This window comes from Suillus discolor (genome assembly GCF_016758755.1).
Source record: "Suillus discolor strain FC423 chromosome Unknown F5147scaffold_13, whole genome shotgun sequence".
Classification (NCBI taxonomy): Eukaryota; Fungi; Basidiomycota; class Agaricomycetes; order Boletales; family Suillaceae; genus Suillus; species Suillus discolor.
In genome coordinates, this window is record NW_024541260.1 from 655,129 (window position 1) to 671,555 (window position 16,427).

General features: G+C 47.8%; 5 protein-coding genes across 5 annotated transcripts; 1 reads left to right on the plus strand and 4 right to left on the minus strand.

The window, feature by feature from the left end:
• Nucleotides 1–14: 14 nt before the first annotated feature.
• Nucleotides 15–6,533, minus strand: F5147DRAFT_683178 (uncharacterized protein). The gene is made up of 25 exons (XM_041436530.1): nucleotides 6,418–6,533; nucleotides 6,103–6,268; nucleotides 5,600–6,048; nucleotides 5,066–5,548; nucleotides 4,814–5,014; nucleotides 4,485–4,763; nucleotides 4,199–4,429; nucleotides 4,076–4,147; nucleotides 3,841–4,021; nucleotides 3,217–3,782; nucleotides 2,933–3,157; nucleotides 2,415–2,871; nucleotides 1,986–2,361; nucleotides 1,886–1,937; nucleotides 1,796–1,831; nucleotides 1,650–1,748; nucleotides 1,545–1,599; nucleotides 1,449–1,495; nucleotides 1,328–1,399; nucleotides 1,182–1,276; nucleotides 970–1,132; nucleotides 738–914; nucleotides 292–686; nucleotides 176–239; nucleotides 15–118 (listed from the first exon to the last, which is right to left on the minus strand). Exons 1-25 carry the CDS (start codon nucleotides 6,502–6,504, stop codon nucleotides 95–97), a joined length of 5,052 nt encoding a protein of 1,683 aa, XP_041295759.1. The 5' UTR covers nucleotides 6,505–6,533; the 3' UTR covers nucleotides 15–94.
• A 94-nt stretch (nucleotides 6,534–6,627) lies between these two features.
• On the minus strand, nucleotides 6,628–7,908 carry F5147DRAFT_683182 (uncharacterized protein). Its single transcript, XM_041436531.1, has 7 exons — nucleotides 7,736–7,908; nucleotides 7,645–7,683; nucleotides 7,467–7,560; nucleotides 7,280–7,413; nucleotides 7,116–7,229; nucleotides 6,992–7,066; nucleotides 6,628–6,941 (listed from the first exon to the last, which is right to left on the minus strand). The coding sequence occupies exons 1-7, from the start codon at nucleotides 7,828–7,830 to the stop codon at nucleotides 6,824–6,826; spliced, it is 669 nt and encodes a 222-aa protein (XP_041295760.1). The 5' UTR covers nucleotides 7,831–7,908; the 3' UTR covers nucleotides 6,628–6,823.
• Nucleotides 7,909–9,828: 1,920 nt separating this feature from the next.
• Nucleotides 9,829–11,590, plus strand: F5147DRAFT_835288 (uncharacterized protein). Its single transcript, XM_041443956.1, has 4 exons — nucleotides 9,829–10,146; nucleotides 10,207–10,554; nucleotides 10,612–11,057; nucleotides 11,110–11,590. Exons 1-4 carry the CDS (start codon nucleotides 9,859–9,861, stop codon nucleotides 11,276–11,278), a joined length of 1,251 nt encoding a protein of 416 aa, XP_041295761.1. The 5' UTR covers nucleotides 9,829–9,858; the 3' UTR covers nucleotides 11,279–11,590.
• Nucleotides 11,591–11,741: 151 nt separating this feature from the next.
• Nucleotides 11,742–14,299, minus strand: F5147DRAFT_683189 (uncharacterized protein). Its single transcript, XM_041436532.1, has 8 exons — nucleotides 13,810–14,299; nucleotides 13,683–13,751; nucleotides 13,362–13,628; nucleotides 13,062–13,308; nucleotides 12,870–13,003; nucleotides 12,347–12,820; nucleotides 12,136–12,288; nucleotides 11,742–12,090 (listed from the first exon to the last, which is right to left on the minus strand). The coding sequence occupies exons 1-8, from the start codon at nucleotides 14,068–14,070 to the stop codon at nucleotides 11,944–11,946; spliced, it is 1,752 nt and encodes a 583-aa protein (XP_041295762.1). The 5' UTR covers nucleotides 14,071–14,299; the 3' UTR covers nucleotides 11,742–11,943.
• Nucleotides 14,300–14,304: 5 nt separating this feature from the next.
• F5147DRAFT_683191 (TRAUB-domain-containing protein) lies at nucleotides 14,305–16,311 on the minus strand. Its single transcript, XM_041436533.1, has 9 exons — nucleotides 16,285–16,311; nucleotides 16,178–16,228; nucleotides 16,028–16,124; nucleotides 15,615–15,975; nucleotides 15,491–15,565; nucleotides 15,352–15,441; nucleotides 15,155–15,288; nucleotides 14,679–15,101; nucleotides 14,305–14,630 (listed from the first exon to the last, which is right to left on the minus strand). Exons 1-9 carry the CDS (start codon nucleotides 16,289–16,291, stop codon nucleotides 14,417–14,419), a joined length of 1,452 nt encoding a protein of 483 aa, XP_041295763.1. The 5' UTR covers nucleotides 16,292–16,311; the 3' UTR covers nucleotides 14,305–14,416.
• Nucleotides 16,312–16,427: the final 116 nt, after the last annotated feature.

Consider the following 16,427-nt stretch of genomic DNA (forward strand, 5'->3'; position numbering starts at 1 on the left):
TGCTGATCAGACAGTTTTACGACTGAAGAAAATTCATTACAGCAAATCTCAAGCATGTACTATGGTAGAGGGTAACAGTCCACATAAAAAACGATCAGAATCCAAAGCCGGTCATAGCCTGAGTAGTATCAGGTCAGTCATACGAAACTCCAAGTGCGCCTGCGGAAAAACTCACAGGCATCATACCAACCATGCCGTTACCATTTGCCATTGGCATTGGTGGCGGCTGACCGACATATCTGAGACTCGTTCATTAAATCAAGCATCTGAACTCGTCTGGATCTTGCTTACCCATTGGTTATCAGCAGACGGGTGGCAGGGTTGATAATCGGGGCTTCAGCTTCTTGCTGCTCCTTGGCGGATTCTTTTTTGGTGCGCTCCTTGACCTCCTTCTCCAATGCAGCTAACTTCTCGCGCATAGTCCTTGATACTTGGATTTTGTATGGCATGTAGAAATCATTGAGACCATGTTGCCATGACAGCTCCTCCACAACATCTGGGCGAAGAAGGTCGAAGCAAACGTATAGCATAGCAGCGAAGCACTCCTTGTTGCCGATATCAACGAAGTAAGAGAGCAGATCTTCAGCGACGTCCGTTGAAGCCGAGGTGGCGGCAGTAATAATAGCGTCCTTATACAACTGGTCGTGCTTTGAGAGTGATATCGACTCTTCCCAGCGAGAGTTTTTCTTAAATACAAAGTAAGCGTCACATCCTTGTATACCCAAACAATTGTGTACCTTGTACAGATGTGCTGCGAGTCTCCTGAATTCCAGCAGACCATGCTGCTCTAAGCGCCGTGCAAGACCAATATTGTCGAAGTTATCAAAGCTGTCGATAGAATCCCGGAGCGTTTTATAGTCTTCTTCTTCTATGAGGAGGTCGTTGTATGCATCGTTCACGGTCTCAATATTCAGCTACCCGAGTAATTAACTCTCGCATAAAGAAGACAACAAGCACAAAGCGGCTTACATGCTGGACGGCAATAAGATATGCCCGAATCAAGGGAACATGATCTATCTGACGGAACATACGGACAACCCGCGCGTGTTCAATGCGGGGAATGAGGACAGTGAGAAGATCAGTCAAAAGTGTTGGCTGTTCTTGAAGATAGAATGTGAGCGCCTTGTAATATCTAGAAAATTGTTCTAGCCAGGAGCATCGTCAGGTCTGCGAGAACCCACATTTCGACATTAGCAGCCCGAACAACAACGTCTTTGAACTGGTTGTGTTCCCAAGCATCAGCTGAACGTTCAATCATCGCCAAGGCCGCATTATCCTGGAACAACCATAAGCATTTATTGACGAAGTTTGTAAAAGGAACACGTACAAACTCGTCATATTTGATGTATAGGAAAACCAACTCGGGCCAGAGATGAGCTTTTTCAGTGGCTTTGATAACCTAGATAGGGTCTGAGTATACATGCTGAGATAATGTGCGTGATACCTGCCTTGGGGATGTTGATTCTCGAGACGAAAAGTTTGAGGTGTTCCATCACTAATTAAATGGAGATGAGATGCTATTATGGAGATAACTATATGCTTACGTTTGCTCGGTCTGTACTTGCTGTATAGGATCGACAACTCGGTGAAGATACCCATCTGTGCAAACAATCAGAGCTGACAATGCTAGATGTCTTGAAAAAACTTACGTGCGCTCGCTCCAAACTCAAAGCAGCTTCAAGTAAGGACAGAACTTCATCGAAGTAGCCACAACGTTCATAAGACCGGAGCAGAGCAGCCACTTCTTCCTGGATTGATAGTGAGTATAGGCATAGTTACTAGAAAGCTGACTGACCGCGTGAACGACGATGTTCAAACCACAAATTTGTGCCTGTGATGATAGTCAGAAGACGACCAACTGAGCTTTACATATAGAATCACTAACGAGTCTGAACTCAGCTTTCTCAATACATGCAGCATGGACTTGCTTCCAGACCCTTAGGTAGAGTCAGTTCAAGATCGACTATTCGAAAGAATGAGCGTACTGAGTGTTTCCGGCCTTCCGGGCACTTTCCACAGCCGCTTGATTCTCGCCGAGGTAAATAAGAGTCGTGGCAAGACGTGCCCAGTTGGAGATACTGGTGAACAATAATTTGGCAGCCTGGTACAATTCGTCCTCGAAGCACTTCTCTCCGACTTCCAAGATATCAGCAACATTGGTCATGGCCAGGAAATCTTCCATGTCATGGAGACGGTCAGTCTTGGCATATGCATATGCGAGTTCTGTGTCGATCTTAGGTTCGCGAAGCGTCTTGCGAGCCATTTGGAGGAAGCGAACAAGATCATCATGTTTTCCAGCATGACTCGAAATTTCAATGACCTCAGCGAAGTTGGAGGGGTCCTCAGCCTTGATATACGAGTCTGAAGAAAAACATAAACGACGATACACACACGAGACATTGCAAACAACTCACCAATGGCGTCCTTAATGCGAAGACCATCGAGCTGAGCCTTTGCAAGCCTGCTCCACACTTCTGGCTTGTTGGCCTTGTTCGCATAGTCTAAACCGCGGTCAATGGAAGCGATATGCTCGACGAGAACATTGATAGCCATTGCATGCTGATCATATTTCTTGTAGATTGTCAGGGCCTCCTCATACAATCCATGATCGGTCGCAATCTTTGCAATCTCTCCGGCATCATAGTTCTGGAGCTTGTTGATGTAGCCAACGACCTTACCCTTGTCTGCGCGGATTGAGGTCAGGAGAAGGAGGTTCTGGAGATTGCGGTTGTCGCTGAACGGAGAGGGCTCGATGACTACTTTCTCGAGAAGCTCGATCAACTCGATTGGGAGATCAGCCGAGAGGAATGCCTTGACGGTTACTGAGACATCATCAGGGTCCGTGCACTCTGGGAGTGCAGTCGCAACGATCTATTCAATGGCAGGTGAGCATCTAAGAATACCTGCTCAAATTCATTCAATTCATTCTCACCTGATCAATGAGAGCCCTGCGGTGAATATTGTCATGGACAAGAACTTGCGCCCAAAGCTCAGGCTGGCGACGTTTCACGAGGTACCGAGCTTGCTGCTTGAACATCGAGTTGTCGTTGGTAATACCAATAAGCTCGTCATCACAGAAGCCCTTTGCATAAGCGATATAGGCAAGGTAAGGATCCCTGGCTTCGCAGAACTTTCCGACAACCAGTGGCTCATACAACTATGGAACCAGTAAGTGAGCACACCAGTTCAACTCATTCTTGAGATAGCATGACTCACGTTGTTTTCCTTCAAGAACGTTTCTGGGTTGTTGTTACTGTCGATGAGAATCTTGGCCATGGCATTGAAGACCGCTGGGTCCTGGCTGCCAGACTGCACCCGAGCCTCCAGCCAAGGTAGAATGAGCTTCAAACGGTTGCGTTGCTCAACCTCATTCACAAGCTCATCAATGGGGAAATTCCCAGTGACGGAGGCAAGTAAACCCTTAATGGTTGTCTCGTCGCAATCCACATCGAGCAAGCCCCCAACAACCTGAGGCGTTCGGACAGAGTTAACACGCTGCACATACACCTCAATGAACTTCGTGAGTCCGTTCTGGTATAGGTATAGAACCAGGTCGTGCACGAAATCGAAGCGGTCACAGACAATGATAAGGGGAAGTTGATCCGGGAGCTTTGCCTCCTTCAGGAAGTTCTTGACCTTCTCAGGGTTGTAGTAGTTGCTCTCTCTGCAGATTCGCTCCACCTCACGAATTTGACCAGTGCGAGTAGCGGCCTGGATGTACTTGAAGTGCACCTCGGGATCCTCACTAAGGTTAACGATGGAGCCAAGGTAGTAGTAGAGGCCTGCATTATAGTTAGCGCCCATTGGCTATGCATTCTAGTCACATGCGACGGGAATCACCTTCAAATGTCTTGAAAGATTCAAACATCTCGATGAGCTTTACAGGACCCAAGATGTCAGAATACTTGGTCGCGATCTGGATTACAACCTGCAAGTTCTGTCGGATGTTAACGCGCAGCATCTCGTGCATGCATGCCATGGACTGCTCTGTTGTTAGACGACTGAAGTAGTTCACTAGCCACTTCGGAAATATTAGGCTCCACCTCCTGTTGAGAGCAATAAATCGAGAACTCACCTCCGGCTGTAGACCGCTGGTATGAACAATAGCGCGTTTGATGTCCGCTAGGTCTTCATAGTGCTCCAATGCCTTCCCACAGATAAATGAGACATGATCAGCGCTCAGTCAAACTTTACTTACTCGTTGGAGTAGGCCTGCCTTCTCGCAAAGATTGGCAATTCGGGGTCTATCGTAGTTGGTGAACATCTCATTGCCGAGGATGGCATCGGCAACTTGAGGAGCATGAACGAGATTCATCTCGAGCAAGCGGGTCTGGAGATGGCCTTGCTCAGGTTTGTTGTCCTTCAATGCATCGAGAAGGAACGAGGTTGCAGGCTGAATCATATTCTGTGACATGAAAATGTCGACCACCTAGGAGAATGACAAATATGGAGCCGACGATCACATAGATAGGAAGTAGCCTTACCCTTTCCATGTCCACGAGCGGCCCGTTCTCGTCATTAACTAACTGACTTGCGAACTCAGCCCCCTTCTCTGGACTTGTCCTCATTATATGCTGTAGAAGAGAAATATAATCCGGGGTGTAACCAACTTTCTTCGAGTAGAGAACGATCTTCTCAGTTTGTCCAGTCTCCGCGAAGCAAGCGATGACCTTATTGGGAACGTTCGCTCGTAGGTAGACGCTCAGCGCCAGTGTCATGTCATGTAACCGCACAATGTCCCCCAATTCCTCGCTGCATGTGAGCTTCAAAGGAAACTTGAGCAAGAGCAAAACACAAGGAAGAATAACCTCACCTTGTTCTCCTTGAGCCACTTTTCGAGCAGTTGTTTCCTTCCCTGTTGCAACACTGGGCGCGCGAGTTCGAGGGACTCGAAGTGGTTCAGCTCGCCCTTCTCCAGTAAAATACCGAAGTACTGCAAAATCGGCGACAAGCCACCAGGAGGCGCCGGAGCTTGTTTGAAGGACTCGATAACTTGTGCAGTTCGGAGTATACCCTGCGTGGCAACATATATTAAAAAGAGAATGATCGACAATTTGAAACCTACCCTTGGAGAGTTCGCAGCAACTTTTGCGGCTTCGCTGTACTGTCCACTAGAGAACAGTTGCTGGTATTGCTTGATGTAAAGGTCATCAGCACCAGGGAGATTTGCACGACTGGCAAGCTTGAAAGCAAGCTCCGTGTTATTGAGGGTGGTCAAAATGTACGGAATAATGGTCTGCTCGTCAACGCTAACCGAAAGAACCTGACCCTTCTTGTTGACGCCAATGATACCGTTCGACAGTTCGTGCTCGGCAGTGACGAAAATCGTGTCACCAGAGATACGGTTCATGTACACACATGCACCGCTATCCAGGTCATACAAGTGAATGAAACCGTATTTCGTGACCAGGAAAATGATCCCATGTTTCTTCGACACTTGCATTGCCACCGGGAAATCGTTGGTAGCCTCTGGAGGGAAGTAGACATCTACCGCCTTCTTCACAAAGGGAGGATCAGGAGCTGTGTGGTCAATTTCAACGACATGAAGCTACCAAAATTTTGAGTGTTCTGTACGCTTCACAGTTGAAAGAAAACAAACCTTGGCGCCTGTCGCTGTCCTGACTGCAAACGCAAACAATTTGGTAACGTGTTGGTGTCCGTCAAGTTTCAGCTCTGCAAAAGTAGCCGCATGCCCCTCAATAGGTTGACTGACGCCTCGTTCACGACTATACAGCTGCATTGCGCCCTTGACCTTGAAAGCCGAGGGATTTGTCGTGTTGCCAGTAATGCCGATGAGAACCAGCCATTTCTCGTCCGGAGTCACACGGTAGTTGATGATTTGGGCACCAGTCAATGTCGCATGCCGATCGAATACCTTCTGAGGCGGAGACGTCTGGTCCGAGATGCTCCAATGGTACACAGCCGTGTCGGTGACCATACCAATGGTGGTATCCGAGATCCACTTCCAAAACACGACATCTTCTGCATTGACGTGTGACTTGACTTTTTGCTTCGTCTCAATGTTGAAAATTTGAAGCGTTCGGGCAGCTAGAGTAAGAGCTTTGAGCAATTCCTTCTATTGTAATGCACACATAACCGTACCCTTCAAGGCGAGAATCTTGTTGCGAGGGTGCATTATGGCAGAGTCTGCACTTATCGGTCGTCGTAAGACATTATTGGCGTCCGCAAGGTCGATGATGACGACTTGATTTTGTTCATTAATCTTCTCTCGTACGCAAATGAAGTGGTCGGACTCCAGGGTCAAGGTCTATGAAACGCGAGGCCACGCGGTCAGTTATCTCGTTTAGAGCACAGCTGCGCATACGACACTCACCTGCAAAATTATAATAAAGCCCAGCGCACATGAATAGTTGAGTCTTCTTCTACTAACAACGATGCCAAATGGGCTGCGCGTACCTGAAATCCAATTGAACTTGGCTGTATGGCCAAACTTGAGAGTTGAAGATGTTCGCAAAATGTGATGGGCTTCGAAATATCAGCCATAGCGCAGAAGTCAAAGCCGAACGCGGCGCTGGCAGTTGAAAGAGACGTGGGTGTTGGGTTACGCGGCGAAGTAAGGTAATAAAAGTTTACCTCTATTTGTCTCTCGTTTGCAAACGGCCAAACTGCGGGAAAACCAACAAATATGACACATTTCGGAAGGCATGTAAGTACATAAAAACATATTCCACTAACGCGCTCTACTCTATTCTTCTGACAGTGCCAAAGCTTCCTGCTCAAGATCATCTCCCTCTTCGAGTGTTGCCGGTGGAGCCGCATTACCATAGTAAAGACGTTGTAGGATGATGACTTTGGAAAGCGCTTAGCGACGTGTTGTAACTTGTGAAATGCAGAGACGCATACCACAGTCTACTGATAATTGGAACACTGCACATACCTTGAACTGCAGGGGTGATCCCTGAAGGAAAAAATACACAGTCCTGACCCGACGTTAAGGACTGGAGCAGGGCAATGTATCGGGAGAACTTACTTGAACGAGTCACCCCCCACCCATCCAAGGAGAGTTGAAGCACGGAAGCCATACAGTGATCGCTGTTTGTAATTACTGCACAAGGGAATGTCAGTCAAACGTGTGGACATCTGGTGTCGATTACCTGATCAACTGCGGAATAGGCAGTGTGCTCTCCAGTCCCAAGGCAACAAACCCTAGTATCGTAACGTATAGCTCCGATCGACTAAAGATCAAGAACAATATCGCTGAACATAAACTGAATGGCTCGATGAATGAGAAGGAGCAGAAATTACGACTAAGGCTCACATGAACCCAGCAAGAAACTCAATATATTGTGCATATGTATGCCACTGCCAAAACGAAAGGGGACGGGACGACGCTCCGAAGTTTTCAGGGCTCACACGTGGGCGGTATCGAACGCAAATGTAGAGCAAGGCCAGCTGATGTGATAGTCAGTTCGTCACATGCAGCGAGGCCACAACATACAACATACCTGCGCTATTATCATTAAAATGGACTGCATGAGCAGGGCAAGCTCAAAATGATCACCCAACCAGAAAAAACATCGAGTTATGTTTGCAATTAGTCTTCGGTGAAATAAGGAAGGTGTTGCAGGGTGCGGAATCATGTCAGTGTTGCAGCGTGTGGCAGAGTGATGTCAGAGAGCTCACAGAATGGCGCAGACGTCACGAGAGAATCCTGTTGAGTCCCTGGGTGAAGAGTTAGCAAACCGTGCGTTGACAGGAACATAAAAAACCGCACTTTTTGCGAACAATAGACACAGCTTGATCGACATAAACCAATGGGGGACCAATGGCCATTCCGACTGCAGCAACAGTAGGTATCCATGATGCCATGAAGCTACTTAGTAGCAGGAGAGTTCAAGTTTCGAACCTGAATTTACTTAACTGAGTGTGGGGATGAACACCGTGACAATGCCAACTGCACAGCCACCTCACTAGTGCTTTTATCGGGTTAGACTTATTGAGTCATAGAAGTTGCATGGAAGAAGAAGCTTATCCGGCCGAGTTCATTGAACTTACTGCTGAAGCGCTGCGTGCAGGCAAGCCCGAGATATTAATTCTGCGAACATTCTCTGGAGCGAAGGAGATAACGTTCGTTCCTCAATCCTCCACCTTCCATCACTAGCGGGAGTGCCTTCAGTGCCTGGGCAAGTCTGCGTTTCTGATAGAATGTGACACTCAAAATTTTGTGCCATGCCCCTCCGATGCGAAGAAACACTCTTCTTCATCACCGTAATGGCGCATAGTAATCGGCTCAGATCAATCTATGGCGCAACGGCTGGTCAGCGTCCAACACAACTGCGCAAATCTCATCCAGATTTCACATCATTCTGTTTCGTCGCACAAGGTCTACGTGCTGCTTTACTTGTGTACATGGCGTAGTTTCCAGCGTCCTGCCATTTGTCTGGCGTTGCCGGCCTGTCTGGAAGCAAAGCAGACCGCCTTTGTTACTAAGTATGCTTCTTTGATCTTCTTTCATTTTCACTTCGAAGACTTTTTTTATCCCCTACGTCCAGAATGCATGTCACATACATGCTGTAACGAAGGATGGGTTACTGTGCACATCTCTGACTTTGGTGGGTACATCACAACGCTGACATATTAATTGTTTAAACAAAGCCTAAGTATGCTTGTTTTCTAACGCCCATTAATAGGTACCATAGCAATGACGTCGTCGTGTTGCACAACCCGTGCGAGGAATTTCGGGTCTAACTTGCACATCACGCGAGGGGGGAAAGCAAGCAGACGAGCTAGCCTCTGTGCCCCTTTAAGGGCTTAAAGAAATTCCGGTCCACGCGGCAATTTTTCAGCTTCCATTCTTGACGGATGGATGAAGACGACTATTATCAGTTTTGGGGACCTTAGCCTTCATGCAAGTCGAATTCCTTGCAATCTTGTGGAGCCGCATGCCTGCCGGCAATCACCCTAATAATGCAATACTCGCCCTTGCGGTGAGCTGCCAATGGCCTCAGTGATAATGCTGTGTGTCCGGATCCTTTCTGCACCACTTGATCCGCAGAGCCTTGATGGAACCCGTGAGGTCACGCATCATGGTCTTCTCAAGGTCTAGGGGTGATGCATCGCTTTCCTCGTTGTGTGGACAGTCTTGTAGATGAAGTGCGGTCGTCCCCTTGTACAACGGTACAACCCGACATAGCGGTCTCCAGCGAGGAGTCGCATTCCTCGAATGGAAATACCTCGCTAGCGCGTGGAGAGACATTTTACATCGTGTTATGCTATAACGCAGACGCTGAATGAGTTTCAGCACCCTTAGGCGTGTATGGTCATTTTCTCCCTCATAGCCCTTGTCTAGATTCAAACCCAACTATTAGCGCGAGGTCATTACAACGGACGCTTTTAGTGACTCTTCATTCTTCCCCTGTGGCAGCCAATCAAGTACGCCCAGCGGACCCTCCGCGAGAAGGAGACGACTGGCTTGGTGAGTAGAAAACAAGCCCCTAAACACAATTTCACCATGCCGATATGGCCTGATGGTGGAAGTGAATTATTCATTTTTACCGTCGATTCGTTATGCATTACTATCGATTGCATCTGCGCCAGTTCTGCGCGTTCCTTACCTGATACGAGCGCGAAGCGTAGTGCTATTTGCCTTATGGATTTACTGTATAGAATGCCCTAGGGTGGGCCGCAATTACATGCAGATAATGATCGTGGACCAGTGGATTGGTATATATCTACCAAGTTGCAAGCGATTCCGGATTGACTTCCTCACCCATAAAGTTTCCCCCCCATTCGGATTGCACTCAGGTACTGATTTAGCCTAAAGTTCTTCCGCGGCATCAATTGTTGGAAATTTGCTTCCGTTTTGTACTTTCCTTCTCTGTCCAACTGTGAACTCTTATGCCCCCACACGTCCACGACACTTTCGACCGCTATTCTACGATGGAGCACTGCTATCACGATGGTGACCAGTACTATGATGCTAGCCTCCCGATTTCTACGCATCACGATTATACTCCCTATCAACCTTATTCGTATTACATTCCCGACAACATGATGCTCGCGATGACAGACCTCCAAGGCGAACAACAATTAATTCAGACACCTGTTCATGAATATCACCCCCAAACTTTTGACAACTTCATGTCTTCCTCTGTCCATTCTGTATCGTCAGATTCGTCATGTTCAGTGAGTACAGTGAAACCGTTGCTTGTTATCGAACGATCAACTCACCCGGATTTAACCCAGACGTCAACTGATTTCCATGATACAGCAGCGTATCCCAGTATCCCAACATATGCTTCCGACAGAAGACCGTCGTATCCCCCGAGTTGGGCACAAGACGTCAGAAATAACTCTACCCATGTCCCAGCTGCCCAGTCGTCAGAGTACCGGGCAACAATCGCGCGTCTCAGTGATGACTTTCTCGCAAGCGCGTCGTCGTTGTTTGGGGGATCTGCTTCACGCAGTAGCAATACGTCCTCCACCTTGAGTGGACCTGCGACCCCTCATCAGAGCCCTATGCAAAACAGCAATCCTACTCCTGCCAGAAAACGCTCATCAGAAGCCATGAATGAGGAGGTCTTTGTTGATCAGGTACCAGCGCTTGTCACTCGCCACTCACAATTGAAGATCTGACGATCGAAATTTTAGCAACTTGACGCCCGTGCATCCGTCCAAGATTCGAGATACCTTCCTCAGCCTCACATGATCGTTCCTTCTCAAAATAGAGTCGTGCGTGAACGTCGCCTTCCTCAGGGTTCATCGCACAGTAGCGAGTCACAAGGCCTCCTGCGGTCCCCCGCTCGCCCTTTTAGACAGTCGCTTTCACCAGATTCACTACTATTACGTGAAGAAGGGCGGCCGGCGGCTCATCAGGCCAACAAGAGGCCCCATCGCTCCGAGGAGATCACCCGCCATTCTCAGACCATTTCAAGCGTCCCTGCAACGTGGTCAGCGCCGGTGGAGCCTGTTATGAAAGTTAGTGCCTCGAGGAAGACTGGTGAGCAGAAGAAGCAAGCCCTTGCTTGCTTATTCTGCAGAGAAAGAAAAATAGCTTGTGGTCGACCCCCTGCCCATAGCCCAGACCAGACCTGCAAGTAAGCGCTGTCATGTTGGGCTCTAATTTCCTCTTTCTGACTACTTCTTCAGTCAATGTGCACGACGTCGGATGAAATGCGAGTATCCCACGGAATCTCGTCGAGGGCAGCACAAACGCATTCGGCGTAAACCAACCGAAGATTGTATTGGAGCTTCTAATTCATCTTCGGCTTCGCAGTCAGCACCAAATACACCACCCGTCATTGCGTTAACGGCTTGAATGAATCCCACGTGTCAATGTACAGCACATGTTTTGACGACCGTTCAATGAGACACTTTAGATATATGTATGCGATATTGCCTACAAGGGCTTTCCGTGACCTTCGACCACGTATACCTATTTCATATCGATTCCCTTTCTAATTGTTAATTATTATTACCTGACCGTGTCAGTTACTCTCCTTGCATTCTTACTTTCGTTAACCTAGTATCTTCAAACATTATGTTCTCCTTCCGCATTCTCTTACTGTACGATTTTTCATCGTTGGACTGCAGTATATTAATAATATCAAGATCTTGTCGTCGCCTTGAACGTTTTAAGTGATTGTTACTGACTTGTATAAATCACTTTCACCCCTGGGCCGAGCAGCGTTCATGAAATGTGCCAGGAAGCATGAAGGTGGTAAGCGCTCATCCCAGCGACCGAATGAAATTCTTTCGCGAAGACTCGCGGAGCTACTGCATGAAAATTCAGGGGTAAAATATATTCCAGAGCATTTAATATGATTCGAGAAAGTGTATTCGATGGTGTATGTAGACGGAAAAAATTATTGAAATACGACCGAAAAAAATTCTCGGTCCAAGCGCGAGGAAAACGTCCCCAAGATGTTCCAAAGAAAAGACTGAGAACACCTGATAATAATATCGTGTACATATATCTCATTATCACCGCCCATTGACTGTGGCAGTCGAATCCCTCCGTAAGCCCGATGGGCCAGGTACAGTGCGTTGTTCTGGAGAAGGAGGTCTCTTATTCGGATGGTCTGGAATTTTTTCAACTTCCTTCTTCGCCGCTTGCCAAGCCTCAAGGTTCTGCGACCATAAGACAATTTCTGGAATAGTTAAGATGAAACCTACCTTTTTGCACCAGTCCCTGTGGATTCTTGCCATGCTGATGGTCATCTCCCTTAAATCGGCAACTTTCTGACGTTGGAAGCGGTCTAGATCAGCCTGGATCGTGGAACTTGAGTACTTGAGATCCTGTGCTGAGAGGTGCAGCGCATCTTCCAGCTATGGTAAGATGTAGTCAATTTAATGGTGAGCAACAGGGGAAATAGCAAAGATATACCTGTGAGATGGTCTCCCGCGTCTTGCTGATGCTGCTACGACGTGCCGTTTCAGGATCGACGTCCATCATCCCATGGAGCGTGTAGCTTAAAGCATTCAAAAAGCCCATACCAGGTGCTCGCCGTTTGTATGGATTGGGTCCTGGGTGCGGAGGCAGGTATGCTGAACCCGGCTCCTCAGCCTCATCTTGAGGCTGGTTCTGTGGTTGACTTTGACCTTCTGAGCCCTCAGCAGGGCTGCCTGGCGACCGCAGGCCGTTAACACGGCCTTTGGACAACGCTTCGTCCAACCTCTTTGCCTCTCGTTCGCTCTTTTCGTATTCTTCCAGCAGCTCGCGCTTGTTTTCCAACGCATCCTGGGTCATCTCATATTGAACATGTTTTTGGTGACGATAGGATAACAGCTTCTTGATAATCACTGCGAATTGCGCGTACTCGTGGAGAGGCTCGGAAAAGTTCTGTTCAAGTTCCTGGAGCTACGAGGGGGTGAAATGGGTGACTTTGAACAGAAAAGGGCAGACGTACAAGTCTAGTTGTTGACATGTACGTCGTGTCAACGGCTTGTCCCGTCTTCTCCATGGCAGCGGCCAGTGCTCCACTTTCGTTCAAGCTGTATCCGTTGAGAGCAGCGCCAAGTTCTGAATAGTCCTGAGCATTCTCTAACATTACAAAGGGTCATTAGTACTTCAGTTGTCCAATGTATAATGTCGGTCGCACCTGACCATCGCTTCAAGGTCCTCCGAGTGACCTTCTCCATTGGTCCACTGAGATGGTTTGCGAATTTATTGGTGAATATCTCAGAGTCTACGGACCGCTGATCAGGGTGTCTCAATGGGTGTGTTGCTGATGGACTTGGAAGGGCAGCGTATGCAGAAGCGGCGCTCTGATCTGTCGGGTTATGTGAGGGTGCTTTGAGAGTATTCTTCGGAAGGAGGGACAAAGGAGGTGAATGTAGCACTTCCGTCTATTCAGCAAAAGTCAATCAGATGCCAAGAGGTTAAAATAAACTCTACAGACCCAAGATACCTCGCCGTCAAGAAAACGATGGAATACATGTTCGTTCGACAAAATAGGGTGCCGAGCGATGCGGTTCAAGAAAGTCTGCAACATTCGCTTTCGGCGTGCGATCATCGCAGTATCCTCCTTGGCCTTTGCTTGCTTCGTGGCATAGTCACCAATAGTTTGCTTTGATGGAATCGGTGGAATAATGATAGTCGGATATAACTTTACGAGGCTTGACCTCAGGGACTCGAATTCCGAGTACCGATGTCTCGCTTCAGCATTCTATCTCGTAAGGTTAGGAGCGGTGCATCCAATTGAGAAGTGGGTTGCACTTACACCTGCACGAATAATGTAGGTAATATAGGGCGTGTTCGAGTTCAAAGACGTCTTCTGCGCATCCGTTATCTTATCGTGTGAGCTCCTTATTAGCAAGTTCATCTAGACGACTGAAAGAGCGACGCACAAGAATCTCGAGGTCCTCCCCAGAGTGTAACCACTGATCTCGTCCACAACAAAAGTCACTCTTGTATGTTGACTGCGGGTGCCTGTTGGTTCCAGAGGAAGGAAATGGACGACTTAGTGTGGGGCTTGTCGATGAGAGCGTTCGAGCGGGATTGCGGGGAGAAGAAGGCTCAGATATGTTCACCTTCGATGTGGATGATGTTTCAGAAGGTACACGATCAACATCGGTCTCGAACGGGTTCTCGTCCTCGAAATTGTCCATGTCAATGTTCCAACTATGTGTATCGTCGGGTCAGTTGAAGAGCTTTGTAAGTCGCTCTGTGAGGTACGGTTTTGCAAGTCCAATTCGTAGTAGACCACAAGCTGACCCAAGAAAGTCTCTGAGGTGGACTATTTGTGCAAGAAAATGTTGTAAGCAGCAGAGGAGTGGTGTTGTTCAATGAATGGTCGACAACTACGTATTGGCTGTGATTGTCCACTGAGAACGTCACTTGTGAGCGTCTATATTTGGATGTACCTCATATTGGCCTGATACGTATGCTTCTTGTAATAACTTAAAATCTGGCAAATCGAAAGGACAAGATGTAGGGAACTAGTTACATGGTTAACTACCCGAAGACTCTGAAGCCGCTTTTCAGGGCGGCATCAATTTGTTCTCGCATCGAAGTATCTTCATCCATCCCATGGTCTGCACCTTGCATAGAGTTCTCGAATCCTTTTCCGAGCAAAGAAGCAAACAATTCATCAATCTGTTCCTCGTGCCAGCTGCCTGGCGTCGTGATTGGAACCATGAAATTTTGAATCTTTTCGTGCACCTCGTATCTGTGGGACATGAGCATATTGGAGCAGCAAACAAATATATTTACCCACCGTAACTTGCGACCTTTGCTGGCCTTAGTATCGACATGCTTCTTGGCCTTTTTTTGCTTTTGAATTTCCATCCAATCCTCGTGGCCTCCGCCTCTGTTACCGCGGGTATCAATGATGTCTCGTAGCAGTTGATGATAAAAATCAGTATCGTCAAACACCTCTAGATCATCTTGAACCTCCTGCTCATCACCTCCGCCAGCTTTGTCAACCCCTATTCGAGATCCTTTACCCCGATAGATTCTCGTCCGTTGAAGAACCTTATCATGATCTAACAGCGTTTCATCAACAAGTTGAGAAGCAGACTTCAATGCTTGCGACGACTTTGAGAATGCATTGCGATTTGAAGGCAGTAGAACAGAGGGGGCAACCGCCTGAATTTTGGTTGACCACTTGTTCAGAGTCTGGACGAGATGAGGATGAAAACTGCAGTGTCTCATTAGCCAGTATGAAGGGGTCGAAAAAGCGAACGGAAATACATATGCTCCACAGAGGCTGCTGCCTGTGTGGCTTCCCGAAATTCTAAAGTATAATCTTTTACAGTTCTTACATCACCAGTTTTACGCCGTTTCCGAGGAGGAGGAGCGATCGCCTCATTGGCAGATAGTAAGGCCTGTGAAAAGTGAATAAACGTTGATAAGGGGGGAACAGGGCAGTGGCGATTCATTAAACGTACCTCCTGCAAGTGAAACAATTCATCGGACAGAAGCTGTGCCTCTGCCAGCATCTTTACTAATGATGACTGGACATCGTCGTAATCTGCAAGCTGCGTGGAGGTGAGGAGGAAGTACTGAGAAATTAATCGGCATGCTAACCGGTGGGAGCCGATTTCCTGCAGCAACAGCCCTCTGCAGACGGATACGTGCGTCAAGTAGCGAATCCCACAATGCCTTAAAACGCAATCAGTAAAACCAACATAAAAAGCACAATTAACCGCACAATTTGCTTCGAAACAGCCTTCCCTTTTTTGCGGTCCTCATCACGCGTTTTGCGCAATCTCGAAGAAAGATTCTCGGTGTGCTTTGGCTCCTCATATGACGTTGTGCTTTTGGCCGCAAATGTTGTCGGAAACGACGTTGGAGCGTCTGGTTCGCTCTCCAGTTCGCTTTGAGAAGATGGAACTTTATTGTCTAATCCTTCCTCGTCTTCGTCGCGCCCCAGTTCGCTGCCAGTCTTATCGTCGTCCCCCTCACTGTCATAGTCGCTGTCTTCATGTTCCATCAATTGCTTTCGGGATGTCTTTATGCCATCATATTTTGGGTCAGCTATGCTGTCTTGCAATTTGCGTAACCCAGAGGGCCTAACGAGGACTTGAAGATACGGACCGGAGCAAAATTGAACGCAAAACTTACCCGACGTCGATGTAGTGATCGCGCGCACGGTTGGTGTCATCCACAAGATTATTATCTTCCGGATCATGAGCTGTGACCTCATCTTCTGGGTCGAAATCTGCAAACGGCGCAGTCAGAGTGAATGATGAACGGCCATGGCGTAGTGCTTGCCTACAGGTGCGGCATCCTCAAGCTGAGCGATTTGTTCTGCGAGAGATATGCCTGTTACATGGAAAATTTCAGTCTCTTTTCGTTGTAGCCCACAGCCCTGAACTCACGCTGCATGAATGTCAAATGAAGATGATCAGCTGGACAAAGTCCGGCACGGTTGTCATTTTCAATATGAGTGTTGTTATGTAATCGTTACGGACGCGCCCGTGAGACCGGCAAGTTGATAGGTCGAAATTATCTAGCGCAATAT

Excerpts from the sequence above, each read along its gene's own strand:
- F5147DRAFT_683178 (XM_041436530.1), bottom strand. The coding sequence starts at position 6,504 with ATGGCTGATATTTCGAAGCCCATCACATTTTGCGAACATCTTCAACTC. Across the intron at positions 1,749-1,795 it reads TGAACATCGTCGTTCACGCG|GAAGAAGTGGCTGCTCTGCT; the intron begins GTCAGTCAGCTT and ends CTATCAATCCAG. Across the intron at positions 1,496-1,544 it reads CAAGTACAGACCGAGCAAAC|TGATGGAACACCTCAAACTT; the intron begins GTAAGCATATAG and ends CCATTTAATTAG.
- F5147DRAFT_683182 (XM_041436531.1), bottom strand. The coding sequence starts at position 7,830 with ATGGCATCATGGATACCTACTGTTGCTGCAGTCGGAATGGCCATTGGT. Across the intron at positions 7,230-7,279 it reads GAGTTTCTTGCTGGGTTCAT|TTTATGTTCAGCGATATTGT; the intron begins GTGAGCCTTAGT and ends CGAGCCATTCAG. Across the intron at positions 7,067-7,115 it reads CCTATTCCGCAGTTGATCAG|TAATTACAAACAGCGATCAC; the intron begins GTAATCGACACC and ends TCCCTTGTGCAG.
- F5147DRAFT_835288 (XM_041443956.1), top strand. The coding sequence starts at position 9,859 with ATGCCCCCACACGTCCACGACACTTTCGACCGCTATTCTACGATGGAG. Across the intron at positions 10,147-10,206 it reads CGTCAGATTCGTCATGTTCA|ACGTCAACTGATTTCCATGA; the intron begins GTGAGTACAGTG and ends GATTTAACCCAG. Across the intron at positions 11,058-11,109 it reads AGCCCAGACCAGACCTGCAA|TCAATGTGCACGACGTCGGA; the intron begins GTAAGCGCTGTC and ends CTACTTCTTCAG.
- F5147DRAFT_683189 (XM_041436532.1), bottom strand. The coding sequence starts at position 14,070 with ATGGACAATTTCGAGGACGAGAACCCGTTCGAGACCGATGTTGATCGT. Across the intron at positions 12,821-12,869 it reads ACATGTCAACAACTAGACTT|CTCCAGGAACTTGAACAGAA; the intron begins GTACGTCTGCCC and ends ACCCCCTCGTAG. Across the intron at positions 12,289-12,346 it reads CGCGGGAGACCATCTCACAG|CTGGAAGATGCGCTGCACCT; the intron begins GTATATCTTTGC and ends ATCTTACCATAG.
- F5147DRAFT_683191 (XM_041436533.1), bottom strand. Across the intron at positions 15,976-16,027 it reads GATCACTACATCGACGTCGG|GCCCTCTGGGTTACGCAAAT; the intron begins GTAAGTTTTGCG and ends AGTCCTCGTTAG. Across the intron at positions 15,566-15,614 it reads AGGCTGTTTCGAAGCAAATT|GCATTGTGGGATTCGCTACT; the intron begins GTGCGGTTAATT and ends TTGCGTTTTAAG.